This window comes from Schistocerca nitens, chromosome 5 (assembly GCF_023898315.1).
Source record: "Schistocerca nitens isolate TAMUIC-IGC-003100 chromosome 5, iqSchNite1.1, whole genome shotgun sequence".
NCBI lineage: Eukaryota > Metazoa > Arthropoda > Insecta > Orthoptera > Acrididae > Schistocerca > Schistocerca nitens.
The window spans coordinates 428,357,924-428,377,004 of NC_064618.1; the positions used below are offsets into that span (position 1 = coordinate 428,357,924).

The window sequence follows — 19,081 nt, forward strand, 5'->3', positions numbered from 1 at the left end:
TATTCTTCAACCTAGGAAATAAAACATGAGCAAGTGACAAATACAACGTAAACTCAGAAAGCATAGGCTTTCAGGTCTTAATCCAAGAAAGACTCTACTACATATGTCTGATGATCTGTACCAAATGGAGCAGCTTCTATTGTACCTTAGGACTATGTTGTAAGGGGTCCATCATGTGATCATGAATGTGAGTCCGACAAATAATTATTACTCGTTTACTCTCTTGTGGCAACAATTTTCTTTCTGACGAAGTCATTCCCTTCAAATGGTTCTAAAGTTTCTTCTCCACTTATAGCTTTGTTTCTTTATTATCCAACACAGTGCCTCTCTGTCTGTCAATTATATTATTAAATGTCTAACATGATTCGGTTTTCCTAGGCCTTAAGCTCTGCGTACGTCTCATAGTTGTAACTCTGAATGATGGTATCTTGTTACTGACTCAGTAACATCATACTGAGGGCACTTTTATTCTGAGACCCCTTCCTGTGGCGCTTCGTATCTCAAAAACGCACTTTTCGTCTCATAAACATCCATGTAGACTTGCTTTTATCACTACAATCATGCCAGCGTAATGTCTTCTTTACTTATGATTCAAAGAACTTCCTTACGTTTGACTGTTGATTCCTAAGTGTGCATAATTTGTTAATAATATTTAATGTCTTAGATTACATTTCATTCATTATTTATGGCTGATTTTCTTCAGTAATCTCCTGCAGTAAGTTAATCAGAATATTTTCTCCGTCTTTTTCTTTCGCTTTTGCCAGCCGTCGACTGCTTTACTACAATCGTTACTTTCTTTCATCTATAACTTTCACTCAGTACGCACGCATTCGTCTTGCGCGAGCTTCCTTTACCTCTCCACTCTATGTCTTTCAGTTTTCTCCTTTCTTGTAAAATATCACTTTTCTGGTTGTCTTCATTTATAATGAACTGTTGTTGCACAGTGATGCAGGGACACAGGGGGTTTTATGTAGAAACTAACTGAGAAACCCGACGTTGCCCGACTCAGAATATAGGGCACGGTAGAACGTATGAGTACTATTCTAGATATGAGATGCTTACAGATTCGTATCTCATTAAGGATATTATGAACACAGTTTTCCTGTTGGTAAGATAGTTTGGTCACAGTGCTTGAGAGTAGCTCAGTTTCGAGGGCAAATACCTGCGGAATATGGTGTAATAAATACTCTTAGAGAAAGTTAAATAATGTATGTCCTACGACCTTTAGCGCATATTTAAAATGTTTTTATTGTTTCATTCATTGTGAAACGTAATGGTGATAGTTCTCAACGTGTTTCATAGGTACTGTGGAGCGTGGAAGTGGATTATTGTGGTTGGTAGATATCTCAATATAAATCGCGATGTGGAACACTTAGTTCTCTTATAAAAAGCTATATTCTCTATGAATTTAAACCTTTACCATATTACTGAATAAACTTTCCAATCATCAGCCTGTTCCATCCCTAGTTGCTCTAACATTACATTACACAGTGTTATTTAATCGTGGGTAACTCCACAGTGCCAAGGATTTTACTCACGAAAAATAATGCAAAAGAAAAGTAAACAAAGTGATTGACGAAAACACGCTAAATTATACTCCCGAAGAACAAGCGAAATGTTTGTCCAAATCACTGCAGTGTACCGTTCGATTCTTCATTCGTTCGTTACGAATATTTTCATTTTTGAATGCATTTACATTTTTCTCTTTGTTTCTCTATTGATCGTCGGTAAACCATGATTGACGAAAATGTGCAGACATACTAAATCTGATCTATTTTAATATTACATGGTCGTTATTAGAGTCTGGACGACGAAGCCACGCAAGCATTTTATTATAACGGATGACGGAGACAATAGACGCTTTTTCACATATACGGTAAATTTCGTAAGTCATTATGTAGCTCTTGCTAAGAGTATTTATTTCTCCATATTTCGCGGATTTTTGCTCGCCACAGTCGCCCATTGCCATGCACCGTGACCAAACTCCGTTACTAGCGGCTTGAGGCCAAGCGCTATGGAGCACCACAACCACGAGTGTGTGGGAGTGGGTGGTTATGGTGAAAAGTCTGTCAGTACGCGCAAATACAAGACGTTTATATATAGATTAAGTCCAAATGGGGTTCGTTGCTCTATGCAGGCTTATAAGAAATTTTTTACCAAGGCAAGAAACCTTCTGGCAGTTGCTTTTTTCACAGAAAAGTACAATTTGGCAATCTCTTAGCTTTTAAACTTTCCGTTCTTGTTAGAGGTAAGATCATGCTTACGATCTTGTTTTCTTTGAGTATTACCATCTCGCTCAGCCAATTCCAACTGATGACAAAGCTCTATACAAGTACTAAGTCTCCGATGAAACAACTGCACAACCCTGTCTGTGACAGACATCATTTGTTGGAAACAACTTTGTCAGCTGGTCCACCATTCTCTTCTTGTTGATATAAAATATGAAATCACCGACCTTTGCAGTGTCTGGTTCCCTCTTAGATACCTGCACTTTTCTGTCTACCTGATTTTCCCCTTGTCAACAGCTAGTCGTTTCTGACCTGACTTTTTATTTAGTTTCCTCCAAGTAGATCTGCAGGCCCTCTTTATTCATTTGGGCTTGGAGTTTCTTTGATTAGTTTCCTCCCACTACTCAGTAGGTATGCCACATTCCCAAGGAAGAATCGAAGGATGTAATATTCGGGTTTAACGTCACGTCAAACCTAATCCTAACTGGAAATGAATAAGTTAGTAATAGTTAAAGTGATACCAACTGGAGTCCTACGCAATCTTGCGAGACATAGTGACCAGAATCGCTCCAGTTTAATTCTCTCCTGTTCCGGGAAACACAATTGCATTTCTTAACATGGGCTTTGTTGTACTTGATGCTGGCGCCGAAAGGACGTAAACTGGAGGCATTGGTTTTATGACCAAGTATGCCCACTTTCTCCCGAAGATCAGGTTTTCTACCATTGCGTATGGTGAAATAATGACACTTACCCATGGGACCCAATCAGAATAACATATGGAATGGAGTTGTTAACATCAGCTTTTTGGGACAAGAACCAGATATATCCGTGATTTTCTTTGTCATTGCAAAAATCTGTAGTCAGATTCTGGCATAAGGAAGAAGTAGAACATAACGCAGGTATTTTTGGAGGCTCATCTCCGTGTATGTAATGTACAGAATTATCGACGCTCCTAAAAGAAAAACTTTAACATTAAGAGTGCCGACGATGAGATGTTTACTGTTTCAAAGTACAGTTACTTTAAATATTCCACTAACCACAAGCATGTAGTTCGCATTATCACAACTTATCTACCATAATTTCGTAATTCACAAAGTCTCATCTACATTGATATTTCATGAGGAAAATCTTTATAAAGTACCTCTGTCATGTAAACTTACGAAATATAAAGACATCATGAAGCTTACTAAGAAGTATGTGCCAACCTCAACATGGAATTTTATACCTAGTTAGTCTGTATTAGAACTCTTATGGATGCTACATCCAGTAAATCATAAACAGAAGAAGAATTAACTTCACATTTATCTTCCAGAGCTAAGACTTTTATTAGAAATCTATTTTTGATTGAATTTTCTCGTGTAATGAAATTAGAAGGAGCGATCTACGTATTATTTGTTAAAAAAGTTATCAATAGCCAATATCACATAAATTTGTCTATTTTTTACAGGCACTTTCGACTGCTATAACTGTAATTTTTGTTACAAAACAGTTCATTGTGAGTCAGAACTTCATGGCATGTTGTCATTATGCTGGATAAAATATGCTACATTTTATCCTATTAATGGCAACATGTCAAGAGTTTCTTACTCACAATGAACAAATTTTGCGACAAAAGTTCTTTGAAGCCCAGAAGACGACGGTGATATCTCTCGAAACCATTTGTCATAAATAAAGACGACCTTATACGACATCAGTTATTGAAATTGTTCTACCAAATCCTTTGTTCGGCTTTCAGGCTTCTCATTATATTCAGTAGCCTGTAATGTGCTACTAGTTCTTAATTATTTGTTTATTCGTTTGCCATCATATTCATGAAACTATACCGTTTGGTGGAAGAAAGAGACAAGTGCAATTTTTAAGAAATTAAATAAATGTAATACATATTCGTTTCGTGAAGATCAATCTATTACGGGGTACCGTTGGTCATAGTGAAGGCTGGGGAATGAGTACATTTTTTCCTTAATTTGTGCGCATATTTACGTGTTATAGTCGGAATTAAGTAATCGTTGTTTACCTCTTTATTGCACCAATGCATTCAGTTGAGTCGGACTCTGATTTTAGCAAAGTAACTATAGTTTACATGAAATGCAATGGCCGTTGCGACTACAGACAAATGTCAGCTGTATAATGGAGTGACGACATTGTGCCGGACCGTGACTCGAACGTGTATTTTCCTTCTCATGCGAGCGGTCACCCCGCCGGAAGATAATTTATTTTAAAGTCGCTGCCTGGGACCGTCGGATAAATAGGATATATATGTGCTTGTGTTGTTATGAAGTACTATGAAATGTTCCTTCAGACATGATGCATTTCCAAAGGAAAATTGTATCGTAATTATTAAAAACGCAGACACTGCACTTCCTTAATTGCTGCTTGTTGGTTAAGTAGACGCATTCCTAAGCGTGTTAACACTGTCGGCAGTGGTACACTGGGTGTAATATTGGGTCCAAAAGGGGCCATAATCTTACTTAAACTTTAACTTACGAGGTGACTTTTCTGCAATATGTACTACAAGGTAGAGTCTATACGACACTATATTTAAACGAAGTTTATGGTTCAAATGATTTGAAACTTTTAATTTAAGTTGTGTAATATTTTTCTTCTATTTACTTGTGTTCCTTTAATACTCCTTGTTTATGTTATTGTAATAAGTAAAGTCTGCCGTACTCTACTTTTTATCACGCAAAATCACAACTGAGTTTTTTAATCAGAACACATAAAGGAATGATAGAACTGAATTGTACATCCTCAAAAATTTATATATTCTAGTAGCACATAAATTTTCACAAAAAAATAGATTGTAAGACTTAAACTTGTACATATCAATTCAAATGCTTCAAATGGCTCAGAGCACTATGGGACAAAATAACATCGGAGGTCATCAGTCCCCTAGAACTTAGATCTACTTAAACCTAACAAACTTAGGGACATCATACACATCCATGCCCGAGGCAGGCTTCGAACCTGCGATCGTAGCGGCCGCGCGGTTTTAGACTGAAGCGCCTAGAACCACTCGGTCACAGCGGCCGGCGCACATAGCAATTGCCCTCGACAGAGACAAAAAGAAAGCCCGCAAATTCAATGCTGGGACCTACATTTCTCTTTATCACCAGTCGTAACGCTTTGATTTTCACTAACGCTTTAAGTATTTTTTGGAGAAACAGAAAGGTTTTCATTATAGCTGTCCTGAAGTAGTTCTTCTAAATGATCCTGTTAGCCTAACAGTGATCGCTGGCTATTGAAAAATCGTCGCCCATTTCTTCTGTCCCTTGATCTGTATTACACACTTCTTCCTCCAATTACGTCAAACTTGGGATCGTTAAAACTGACATGTACCTGCGAACAGAATGCATATTATGCTGAAGAAATTACGTAGTTTACGAGGAACGATTAAGGAGATCCCAATAAGTGTCAACAATATGTGTCAACAAACAAACAAGCTGATAATGCAACCAACAACTGAACATTGTAGGGTTGGGGAATTAAGAAAGGTAGAGATAGTAGCACTTGCCAGAACCGACTTTGGAGACCGAGTTCGAAAACTTTTGCGCTGTCTGAGGGACCACTCCGCGTGAGTTAAGGGTTAAGCCGCTCCCACGTGTCGTACCAAATTTCATTTTCTTCGTATGCTAGGCTGCGTGTATGATGAAGCTGAGACTTGTTGACAGATACGCTGTGTTTGTGTGCCCTCAGGTGTCTCCGGACTTGAACGAGACAGTGTCGACGCTGCGCCTGACGGCGGGCGCCAGTGACCACGACCGAGTGGTCACGTGCCGCGCGGAGAACAGCCACGTCCGGGGCGGCGTCGAGGAGGACTCGTGGCGACTCGACGTCTACTGTGAGTACCCGCACTGGTGCAGCTGCTGGCCACTGCAGTGCTTTTACCTGGGGGTGGGATCAGTCTTCTGGCTGGTTTGACGCTACCAGCTAGTGATGGGGAGCTCGTGAATGAGTCGTTCAAATGAACGCTTCACTCTAGTGAAGTGTGAACTAACCACTCAATTTCAATGAACTGGTACTTCAGACTCTTCACAGATAGCACACTCCACACTTTCTTCTAGTTCACTCACTCTCTCCCCCTCTCCCTCACCCACGTCACTCATTCTCCCTTCACTTCAGTCCTCCCTACTGCCTGTCGACGAATCGCGCGGTGTTTGTGGGGAACGATAGGGTTAGGGAAGGGTGGGGCTGGTGAGGGGCGAGGGGAAGGTAGCGTCAGCTGCTACCTGCACTGCTGACATCGTTACCCGTGGGCCGTGGCCCGTGCCTATTTGTGCAGTTATACTACGCGTCTACGGGTAGCCTACCTTTGGCAGCGCTTGAAGACAAATGAATATTAAAGATACAAACGAAGAGGCTGGCTGTGTGAGCACGCACAGCCAACATGAAAATAAAAGGTTTGTTAATAACACTGAAAGAGGGATTTTACCTGAAATCATACCAATGACTACAGGTGACAGTTTACGTTTTGAATCTGGTGGGTTATTATTCTCAACAAAAATAAAATCTACAGGAAAACTTCTGAATAATTACTTAACGTAGGTATATAGACTTTGTGACACTGTTAAACAGACTCATTCTATTTTGGATTAAATTTTAAAAGGAACATAAAATTGGACTGCATTTTGTTGGTAGCCCTATTTTTCAGTCTATGAATACAACAAATAATGTTTCATTTGGTAGATAAAGACTTTTTTGGGCGCTTCATGAGAAAATGTCGAGCAAGATTAAATGTAGTACCTTCTCTGTTTATCTTTCCTTTGTCCCCTTCGACCATGCTCTATTTAAGTTAACTCAGACGCTGTAAGAGCGTAAAACGTTGCGTGCACGTTACTCCATAGTTCCGCCATCTGTTGGTAAAATTGTGAAGTATTACGAAGCTTTATTGTACGAGCGAGGCGAAGCAAGCGTAGCAGCGGCTGAGCGGCGAACTGGGCAACTTCGCCAGGCTTCTGTACTTCACGAATGAACTACTTCATTTGAACACTTCACGGCAAAGAGTGAAATGAATGAAGTAGTTCACGGGAATGAACGAGTTCGACCCATCTCTACTACCAGCACTTTACTGCCCTGTGCTAATTTGTTCGTATCATACTAATCCAGGTGTTCTACTAGTACCGGCACCGTAGCTCAGTGTCTTCTTTCGGGAGATTGCCCATCCTCTGCAATTAAAAAGTGACTGGAGTTTTCTTAACTCGAATTTGAGAGATATTGTGCGACATCCGCACTCAATTAGTGGAGAGGATTGGGTTGCTTGGGGAAGGATACCAGACTGCGGGGTCATCCGGTCTCATCGAATTAGGAAAGGATGTGAAAGGAAGTAGGCCGTGCCCTTTCAAAGGAACCATCCCGGCATTTACCTGGAGAGATTTAGGGAAATCACGGAAAACCTAAATCAGGATGGCCGGACGCGGGATTCAGCCGTCGTCCTCCCGAATGCGAGTCCAGTGTCTAACCACTGCGCCATCTCGCTCGGTGATTAGTGAAGCGAAAGGACAAAGGAACAGATAGAAGGAGAGTAGAAAGAAGCGGTAAAGCGCGTGAATGGAACCCGACAGGTCGGATGATCAAATCCCGGTTGAACCACGGAGATTTTTCGGCTTTAATCCAGCTCTCACATTTCAGTGATCTGAATATACCATGTTCAATTGTAGGTCCCTATTCCCCGGTAGGATAACTTGGGTAGTTTAAGACACGCAAGTCGCTGACGTGATGCCCAGTTCAGAGGCTTGTAGGGGGGGGGGGGGGGGGCACTGAGCTACAAGAAACAATTATTATTATTATCGTTATTATTAAAAATATTTATATACGACGTCCACAGCTATTTCTTAGATATATTCCAATATCTGTCTTCCCCTACATTTTTTCTCACCTCCACCTCACTCTAGTACCACGGAGGTAATTCCCTGATCTCGTAACACAATTCCTGTCATCCTCGCAGTATTTCCATGTATCCCTTTAATTGCCAATTCTGCTGAGATCGTGTTGATTTCTCGTACCATCTACTTTCTTCCCACAAAACTCTACATCTCTAACACTTTGATTTTATTATTTATTTATGCGTGTAGAGGAGTTTACCTCGGTACTTACGTGGTGTTGCACCATTGCCTTCAGCTGAGTCGGATTCCGTTTTCACCAAAGTAATTGCGGTTAGCTGGTACACAGCTTAAGCAAACGCACTCCTCGGTGCGTTAACAGTGCCAGTAGTGGTATACAGGATGTAATATCGGTTTCAAAGTGACCAGAATCATCTTAGTGAACGACAACACCATGATTTTCTAGGAGGAAAGGATTTCAATATCTAAACCCGGAACAGTGATTCCGTTGATAATCCATGAAATTTTTGTTATGATTGCAAAAGTTGAACATTAACACAAGGAAAATGTGATCTTGATCTGCGAAATACGTTTGTTTATAGGCATTCCTTCTCTTTCGATAATTTTGGTCAACTGGATACCAGCGAGTCATAAAACTATTTGTATTGAGTGATTTACCACCAACATGAAGTTATCCAAATTTAATGAAAGTTCATCAGACTCCTTGATTTAGAAGAAACGGGTGGTTCAGCATATAAAAGCCATTATTGTCTTAATGGCAATAATCGATATTTGTTCCTCCTGACAAAAGAAAAATTTTATTCATCCACCAGGAAGGCCAGCGGATATTTGCTTTCGATGTCGAAATGACAAATCTCATTTTATACGTTGCATAGCGTAAAAGAGAAACGAAAGTGTTCTTGACTAAATGGATAAAAACTACTTTAGAGGACGTGAGAGTTACCAAGGAAACATGCTTCTTCCGGTAGGACAAGTACTTAATATAAAAGTGAATCTCCTTAGCATAAACTGAGATATGTGAAGACACTCTATACTTGTCGCCTTCTGATCATGTAAAAGAAGTAAAATGATAAATGACAGACGAGGCAAGGAAGACACAGATAGCAGACTAGAACTGGGGAAGTATTCCTGGATAACGGAAGTCTACTAGTAATAAACATCGACCTTAGTTTGAAGAAGAAGTTTAGAGAATTTACATTAGGAGCACAGCACTGTATAGTGGTAAATCGTGGACTAAGGGAAAATCGACAAAGCCGAGAACTGCAGCGTGGGATGTGTGGTGCTACAGAAGGATGCCAAAAATTTGATGGACTGATTGGGAGTGAGGAGATTAGCGCAGAATCAGCGAACAAAGGACATATGAAAAACGTTCCCAACAAAAAGGGACAATATCGCAGGACATAAATAAAGGCATCGGCTAATAACTTCTGAGACACTAAAGGCAAGTGAAAAATGTAAAAATTGTTGGCGAAGACTGAGTTTAGAATATATAGCGAAAATATAACTGACGGAGTATAATGCAAGTGTTCCTGTGGCGTGAAACGTTTGGCGCAAGAGAATAATTGGTGTTGGGCAGCTGCAAACGTTTCTGAAATACAAATACACACACACACACACACACACACACACACACACACACACACACACACACACACACATGCAAAAAGAAATTAATTGAATAAGCATCTGGCTGAGACTATTAGAAGCCTTCATCAAGGCTTCTTTTTCCAATAAAGACTATTTCATTCGTCTGTGACTGTTCAGGTAAGTAATGAAGTTGTATGTTTTCCAGTGCTCACCGCAACGCTGTACCTAACTGTGGCGGAAATTTTATTCCCGAACGCTGGAAGGATAATAACAGTACGCACGTCTTCCGGGAATGCTGTACTTTTCCTTTACAGTAGACATGACTGTATCGACTTCTGTGGTAGTGGTTTAAGAATAAGTGGCTTATTTGGTCTAAATTAACTAACGATAGTTTTATTATATTTATGGAGAGAATACTTTTAATAAACTTGACGGACGTGTTTTCGCTTGCCATTGCGAAAGCAGTCGTAAATTGAATTACACGTTGGTTGAACACGGCTGGGAGTACTGGCAAATTTCAATACCGATGGAAGCTTCTGCGTTTGTTTTTCAGCGCTACTTAACTGTCTACGAAAAAGCGGATCTAACATCATTGGAGATACTTGAAAGGGAAGGATGCGGCTCCTCATCCTCCTCCTAGTAGTGCTACGACCGCTACTACTACTACTACCACTACTACTACTACCACCATTACTGCTATTATTATTACTAGGCTTCAACGTATAGAAGGCCATACAAACCAGATTACTTCGAATTTAATGACTTTTTGGACTTACAATGCAAAAATGCTTTCTTGATTATGGATTATCACGAAAGGATATACACCTCAATGTTTAGTGTGTGGCATCCCCCAAACTTAATATATGTCAATTGTCGTCATTCGGTAAAGGTATATTTTCTAGTCAGACAATCAAATCATGTGGTGGGGCATGGGTGTCGGTAGTTTTCTGACTGAAATGGAATGTTTTCTTGCATTACATTGCCGTGGAATGTTTTATACCTCTCTTAATATCTTTATTAATATACATCAAATTCCGGTGCGACACAAGCTCTGGTTTAATCTTTCTGCACTGCAATAGATGAGTGTTTGTTGTTGTTGTGGTCTTCAGTCCTGAGACTGGTTTGATGCATCTCTCAACGCTACTCTATCCTGTGCAAGCTTCTTCATCTCCCAGTACCTACTGCAACCTACATCTTTCTGAATCTGCTTAGTGTATTCATCTCTTGGTCTCCCTCTACGATTTTTACCCTCCACGCTGCCCTCCAATACTAAATTTGTTATCCCTTGATGCCTCAGAACATGTCCTACCAACCGATCCCTTCTTCTAGTCAAGTTGTGCCACAAACTCCTCTTCTCCACAATCCTATTCATTACCTCCTCATTCGTTATGTGATCTACCCATCTAATCTTCAGCATTCTTCTGTAGCACCACATTCCGAAAGCTTCTATTCTCTTCTGGGCCAAAATATTTATCGTCCATGTTTCACTTCCATACATGGCTACACTCCATACATATACTTTCAGAATTGACCTCCTGACACTTAAATCTATACTCAATGTTAACAAATTTCTCTTCTTCGGAAACGCTTTCCTTGCCATTGCCAGTCTACATTTTATATCCTCTCTACTTCGACCATCATCAGTTATTTTGCTCCCCAAATAGCAAAACACCTTTACTACTTTAAGTGTCTCATTTCCTAATCTAACTCCCTCAGCATCACCCGATTTAATTTGACTACATTCCATTACTCTCGTTTTGCTTTTGTCGATGTTCATCTTATATCCTCCTTTCAAGACAATGTCCATTCCGTTCAACTGCTCTTCCAAGTCCTTTGCTGTCTCTGACAGAATTACAATGTCATCGGCGAACCTCAATGTTTTTATTTCTTCCCCATGGATTTCAATACCTACTCCGAATTTTTCTTTTGTTTCCTTTACTGCTTGCTCAATATACGGATTGAATAACATTGGGGAGAGGCTACAACCCTGTCTCACTCCCTTCCCAACCACTGCTTCCCTTTCATGCCCCTCGACTCTTATAACTGCCATCTGGTTTCTGTACAAATTGTAAATAGCCTTTCGCTCCCTGTATTTCAGTCCTGCCACCTTCAGAATTTGAAAGAGAGTATTCCAGTCAACATTGTCAAAAGCTAAGTCTACAAATGCTAGAAACGTAGGTTTACCTTTTCTTAATCTAGCTTCTAAAATAAGTCGTAGGGGCAGTATTGCCTCACGTGTCCCCATATTTCTACGGAATCCAAACTGATCTTCCCCAAGGTCGGCTTCTACCAGTTTTTCCACTCGTCTGTTAAGAATTCGCATTAGTATTTTGCAGCCGTGACTTATTAAACTGATAGTTCGGTGATTTTCACATCTGTCAGCGCCTGCTTTCTTTGGGATTGGAATTATTATATTCTTCTTGAAGTCGTATTTCACCTGTCTCATACATTTTGCTCACCAGATGGTAGAGTTTTGTCAGGACTGGCTCTCCCAAGGCCGTCAGTAGTTCTAATGGAATGTTGTCTACTCCCAGGGCCTTGTTTCGACTCAGGTCTTTCAGTGCTCTGTCAAACTCTTCACGCAGTATCATATTTCCCATTTCATCTTTACCTACATCCTCTTCCATTTCCATAATATTGTCCTCAAGTACATCGCCCTTGTATAGACCCTCTAATTACTCTTTCCACCTTTCTGCTTTCCATTCTTTGCTTAGAACTGGGTTTCCATCTGAGCTCTTGATGTTCATACAAGTCGTTCTCTTTTCTCCAAAGGTCTCTTTAATTTTCCTGTAGGCCGTATCTATCTTACCTCTAGTGAGATTAGCCTCTACATCCTTACATTTGTCCTCTAGCCATCGCTGCTTAGCCATTTTGCACTTCCTGTCGATCTCATTTTTGAGATGTTTGTATTCCTTTTTGCCTGCTTCATTTACTGCAATTTTATATTTTCTCCTTTCGTCAATTAAATTCAATATTTCTTCTGTCACCCAAGGATTTCTATTAGCCCTCATCTTTTTACCTACTTGATCCTCTGCTGCCTTCACTACTTCATCCCTCAAAGCTACCCATTCTTCTTCTACTGTATTTCTTTCCCCCATTCTTGTCAACTGTTCCCTTATGTTCTCCCTGAAACTCTGTACAACCTGTGGTTTAGTCAGTTTATCCAGGTCCCATCTCCTTAAATTCCAACCTTTTTGCAGTTTCTTCAGTTTTAATCTACAGTTCATAACCGATAGATTGTGGTCAGAGTCCACATCTGCCCCTGGAAATGTCTTACAATTTAAAACCTGGTTCCTGAATCTCTGTCTTACCATTATATAATCTATCTGATACCTTTTAGTATCTCCAGGGTTCTTCCATGTATACAACCTTCTTTGATGATTCTTGAACCAAGTGTTAGCTATGATTAAGTTATGCTCTGCGCAAAATTCTACCAGGCGGCTTCCTCTTTCATTTCTTACCCACAATCCATATTCACCTACTACGTTTTCTTCTCTCCCTTTTCCTACTACCGAATTCCAGTCACCCATGACTATTAAATTTTCGTCTCCCTTCACTATCTGAATAACTTCTTTTATTTCATCATACATTTCTTCAATTTCTTCGTCATGTGCAGAGCTAGTTGGCATATAGACTTGTACTACTGTCGTAGGCGTGGGCTTCGTGTCTATCTTGGCCACAACAATGCGTTCGCTGTGCTGTTTGTAGTAGCTTACCCGCATTCCTATTATTTCATTAATTATTAAACCTACTCCTGCAGTACCCCTATTTGATTTTGTATTTATAACCCTGTATTCACCTGACCAAAAGTCTTGTTCCTCCTGCCACCGAACTTCACTAATTCCCACTATATCCAACTTTAACCTATCCATTTCCCTTTTTAAATTTTCTAACCTACCTGCCCGATTAAGGGATCTGATAGATGAGTAAGATTTTATTATGACAGGATATACCTAGGCTTCTTGTGTAATCCGTTCCCTTCAGGCAAGTCTCTAGATCATCAGGAACAAATAGTCATGCAGTTTGGTGCGTTAGCGAGATAAGTATTTATAGAGTGACAATGGTAAATATTCACTTTAGATTACTTGCAGGTAATGTGCTACGGAAGACAACTATGAAAGTGTATTTTAAAGTATATTTTGGCTTCTGCATCTACAGTGGAGTTGCAAATTCAAACAGTGTTTCCAGATGGGAAGGTTTTTAGATTTGGGTACCGAAAGGGAAATGCACAGATTGAAATCAGATATTATTGGAGATAGTGAAGTTCGGTGGAAGGACGAACAGAACATATGCTCAAGTTACAGGTTTACAAATACAGACTCTAACAGGGTTAAAGCATGAGTGGGTCTAATAATAAGATAAAAAGTAGTAATGCAAGTAACCCGTTATGAACTGCCAAAATAAACGCGAAAACAGCATATGCCTGAGTAGAACAAGTTTGTAAGGTAACTAGCTCCGTAGATGATGAAGAGATTGAAAGAATGTAGGATGAGATGAAATAAATTATTCATTCATTTATGGAAAACAACAATTTACCTGTGAGGAGTAATCGTAATTTCACAGTAGGAAGTTGGGTATCAGGAGAAAGACTTTAGCTGATCAGTGAAAGAAGAAAGTACAATAATGTTCGGAGAAATATATGTTACTTAAGAAAGCAATAAACGGGAAGTGCAGGGAAGCAAAGACGAAAGGGGTGCATGAGAAATTTGGAAAAATCTACAAAAACAAAAAAAAAATTCCTTGGGAGGACTGACTCAGTATATGAGGAAGTAGAAGCAGTTTTCGGTGAAATTAAAGGAGAGGACGGGAACGTTAGTAGTGTAATAGAAATTCACTGTTTGATGAGGAATAGAGAGGGATAGGTAGAAAGACTACATTGAAGGAGACAGAAGCAGAAAAAGGAGTCGACACAAAAGGAATGGGAAATCCAGTATTAAAATAAGAATGTAGAAGAGCTTTGGACGAACTAGGATCAACTATGGTAGAAGACGTAGGTAAAATTCCACCAGAATTTGTAAAATCACTGGGGGGGGGGGGGGAGAGTCGCAACAAAACGACTATTGATTTTGGTGTGTAGAATGTAAGGGACTGGCGAGATACCATTAGACTTTCAGAAAAACATCGATCACAAAATTCAGAGGATAAAATGGTTCAACGGGCTCTAAACACTACGGGACTTATCATATGAAGTCATCAGTGCCCTAGACTTAGAACTACATCACACACATCCATGCCCGAGGCAGGATTCGAACCTGCGACCGTAGCAGCAGCGCGGTTCCGGACTGAAGTGCCTAGAACCGATCGGCCACAGCGGCTGGCAAAATTCAGAGGATGACAAGAGCCGACAAGTGCGAGAATTACTACACAACCAGCTTAACAGCTCATGCATTCAAGTCGCTGACAAGAATAATATATAGGAGAATGGAAAGTAACACTGAGGAAATGTTAGATGAAGATTATTACCTTTAGGAAAGATAAAGACATCAGAGATGCAGTTCTGACATTGTTGTGGACAATGGAAGCAAGACAAATGGAAAATCAAAACTCATTCATAGGTTTGTCTATATGGAATAGCATTCAACAATGTAATGTAGTGCAAGACGTTCGATGTCCAAAGAAAAAGGACGTTAAGCTATGGAGAAAGACGGGTAATGTACAATATGTACAAGAACCGAGAGGGAATACTAAGACTGAAAGACCAAGCAGGAAGCGCTCGAAATATAATTGGTGTGAAAACACAGAAGCAGCCTTTCGCCCCTACTACTCATTCTACACATCTAAGAAGCAATGACGGAAAGAAAAGAAAGATTCAAGAGTGGAATGAAAATTCAGGATGACAGGATATCGATGACATAATTCGCTGATGACATTGCTATACTTTGTGAAAGTGAAGAAGAATTACTAGATCCACTGAATGGAATCAACAGCCTAATGAGTGTAGAATATGGATTGAGGACAAATCAAAGAAATATTAAAGGAGAAGCAGCGTAAATGAGATCAGCGAGAAACTTAAGATCAAGATGATGTACCACTAAGTAAAAGAAGTTAAGACATTCTACTAACTAAGCATGAAAGTAACATTAATTTGAGTAAGATATTAATGAGTATGTATGTTTGGAGCACAACATGTATGCTAGCGAAACATAGATTGTGAGAAAATCGGAATAGAAGAGAATCGATGTATTTGAAATGTGGTATTTCAGACGGATATTAAAAATTAGGTTCACTAATAGATAAGTAATGAGGAGGTTCTGCGCAGAATCGGCGAGGAAAGCCATATATATAAAACACTGAAAATAATAAGGGACTGTATGATAGGACATGTGTTGAAACGTCAGGGGATACTTCCATAGTATTAGAGGCAGTTTTAGAGGGTAAAGACTGCATAGAAAGACAGAGATTGGAATGCATATACAGCAAAGAGTTGAAGATGTAGGCTACAATTGCTACTGTGAAATGTAGAGTTTGACAAAGGGGAGGAACTCGTGGCGTGCTGCATCAGAACAGTGAGAAGACTGATGACTATACAAACAAATGTGTTGACAGCTGTGAAATATTCCCGAACTATCAGTTTCGTTAGTCATGGTTACAAAATATTGACACGAATTATTTTCGGAAGACTGGAAACATTGATAGAAACTGGCCTCATGGGAGATCAGTTTGGATTCTGGACAAATGTACGAACTCTCAAGGCAGTCTCTCTGTACTACCTAACCTCAGATAGAAGAAAGAAAAACCTACTTTTATAGAATTTGTAGATGTGAAGAATAAGTTTAACAGTATTGATTAGGCTACACTCTTTCAAATTGTGAAGGTAGAAGTGTAAAATACAGGAGCGTAAGATTGTATACAACTTGTACAGCAACCAGACGGCAGTTACAGCGTTGTTCTATCCCTTCAATGAGCAAGCGGTAAAAGAAACTAAAGCACAATTTGTGGAAGGGATTGAGGTTCTGCGAGGAGCAATAAAATTTTCATACCTATCGATTACGTCGTAATAGGTAGAGGCAGTAAAGTGCATGGAAGATCTGTTGAACGGAGTGCATAGTGTTTTTAGAGTAGAGTGTAAGAGGAATATCAACAAAATCGAAACAAGGCTTCTGAAATAGAGTCGAATTTAATCATCCGATTCTGAGAGAATTACATAAAAAATTAGATTCTGTAAGTAGTAGCCGAGGTTTGCTATTTGAGTAGCAAACTGATGATCGTTGAAGCAGAGAATGCAAACCCGTTCTATTACGGAAAGCACTTCAGAGAAAGAGGAATTTGTTAACTTCTAATGTAACTTTATGTGGTAGGAAGTCTTTCAGGAAGCTATTTCTCTGGAATGTTGCTTTATACAGAAGGAAAACATGGACGACAACTGAAGAAGGGAATAGAAGCTACTTAAATGTGGTGCTAGGAAAAATGCCGAAGTTAGATGGGTAGATTACGTAAGTATTAACTAGGTGGTAAATTGAATTCGGGAGAATAAAAATTGTATATCAACTTCACTAAAAGAAGGGGTGAGTTGATATGAGACACCAACGTCTCACAGTTCGGTACTGGAAGGATGTGTAGAAGCTAAAACTTGTAGAGGAAGGGACAAATACAGTGATCAGGTTGAAATAGATTTACGCAGTAGTAGTTATTCCGAGACGAAGACGTTAGCACGGGGTAGAGTAGTTTGGAGAGCGAAATCAAATCATCAGACTGAAGACCAAAACTACAACACGTTTTATCAAGAAGTACAACGTAATATAAAACCAGTGTATAGTTTTCCCAATCACAGACGTTACCGGACACAGCAGCAACACTGTTCGTTATGCTAAATCTTATACATGCACAACTTATTCTGCGTTTGAGGAATATACGTTGCTGCTGTGTTGAGATGAAGTAAATCTCATGTAGGAGAGAGATGATATCAGTCGTGTCCTTTTCAAAGCAGTTATCGTTTCCTCCGCCTAATCTGTTTAGAGAAATCACAGAAACCTAATTATGGATGACCAGACAATCAATTGAACCCTTCTGTTCTCAAACACTTCCCTCCTTGTATAATTAATGAGCATTATAACAGAGAAACGCTACGTATCTCCATCGATTCAGATTCTGACTCCTGTACTGCGTGGCTGTTCGCTTTCATGAATAGGTCAATTCCTGGAACGACGAGGAAAATGTTATGACTATTTGAGTTACCTGACAGATTGCGTTGAGGTGTTCTGGAATGCTTAAATAGTCGAGTGCATGACTTGCAAAATATGTTGAATATTACAGGATAAAAATGGTTCAAATGGCTCTGAGCACTGTGGGACTTAACTGCTGAGGTCATCAGTCCTCTATAACACAGAACTACTTAAAACTCCGCCATAGCCGGTCCCAAGCCCGGTTGAAAAAGGAGGAGGGGGAGGAGTAACACCTCACAAAAACCCTTGGTTCACCTGATAGTACCTCGTGAGGGCCCCTTGCCAGGGACACGGTGAAGACCTCAACGGCAGTGAAGGCGGAGATGAAGATCATCGGTACGGCGGAACTGGCGGAGGAGGCAACCTTGCCTTTTGGGATACTATAAAAGCTATCGTCCAAGGTTATTTGGACAAAGGGCACGACGGTTCCACAGATTAGTGGCGGTAACCCTACAGCGTCTGTTCCACATGTTAGTGGCGGCTGATCTACACTCCTGGAAATGGAAAAAAGAACACATTGACACCGGTGTGTCAGACCCACCATACTTGCTCCGGACACTGCGAGAGGGCTGTACAAGCAATGATCACACGCACGGCACAGCGGACACACCAGGAACCGCGGTGTTGGCCGTCGAATGGCGCTAGCTGCGCAGCATTTGTGCACCGCCGCCGTCAGTGTCAGCCAGTTTGCCGTGGCATACGGAGCTCCATCGCAGTCTTTAACACTGGTAGCATGCCGCGACAGCGTGGACGTGAACCGTATGTGCAGTTGACGGACTTTGAGCGAGGGCGTATAGTGGGCACGCGGGAGGCCGGGTGGACGTACCGCCGAATTGCTCAACACGTGGGGCGTGAGGTCTCCACAGTACATCGATGTTGTCGCCAGTGGTCGGCGGAAGGTGCACGTGCCCGTCGACCTGGAACCGGACCGCAGCGACGCACGGATGCACGCCAAGACCGTAGGATCCTACGCAGTGCCGTAGGGGACCGCACCGCCACTTCCCAGCAAATTAGGGATACTGTTGCTCCTGGGGTATCGGCGAGGACCATTCGCAACCGTCTCCATGAAGCTGGGCTACGGTCCCGCACACCGTTAGGCCGTCTTCCGCTCACGCCCCAACATCGTGCAGCCCGCCTCCAGTGGTGTCGCGACAGGCGTGAATGGAGGGACGAATGGAGACGTGTCGTCTTCAGCGATGAGAGTCGCTTCTGCCTTGGTGCCAATGATGTTCGTATGCGTGTTTGGCGCCGTGCAGGTGAGCGCCAC

The 19,081-nt window shown here is 40.8% G+C and overlaps 1 protein-coding gene across 1 annotated transcript in view; it reads left to right on the forward strand.

The window, feature by feature from the left end:
• LOC126260506 (cell adhesion molecule 4-like) overlaps positions 1–19,081 on the forward strand; it is a 265,855-nt gene that overhangs the window by 116,784 nt on the left and 129,990 nt on the right. The window contains exon 3 of the mRNA XM_049957837.1: positions 5,922–6,066. Within this exon, the coding sequence (XP_049813794.1) occupies positions 5,922–6,066 (145 nt within the window). The remainder of the gene's footprint in view (positions 1–5,921; positions 6,067–19,081) is intronic.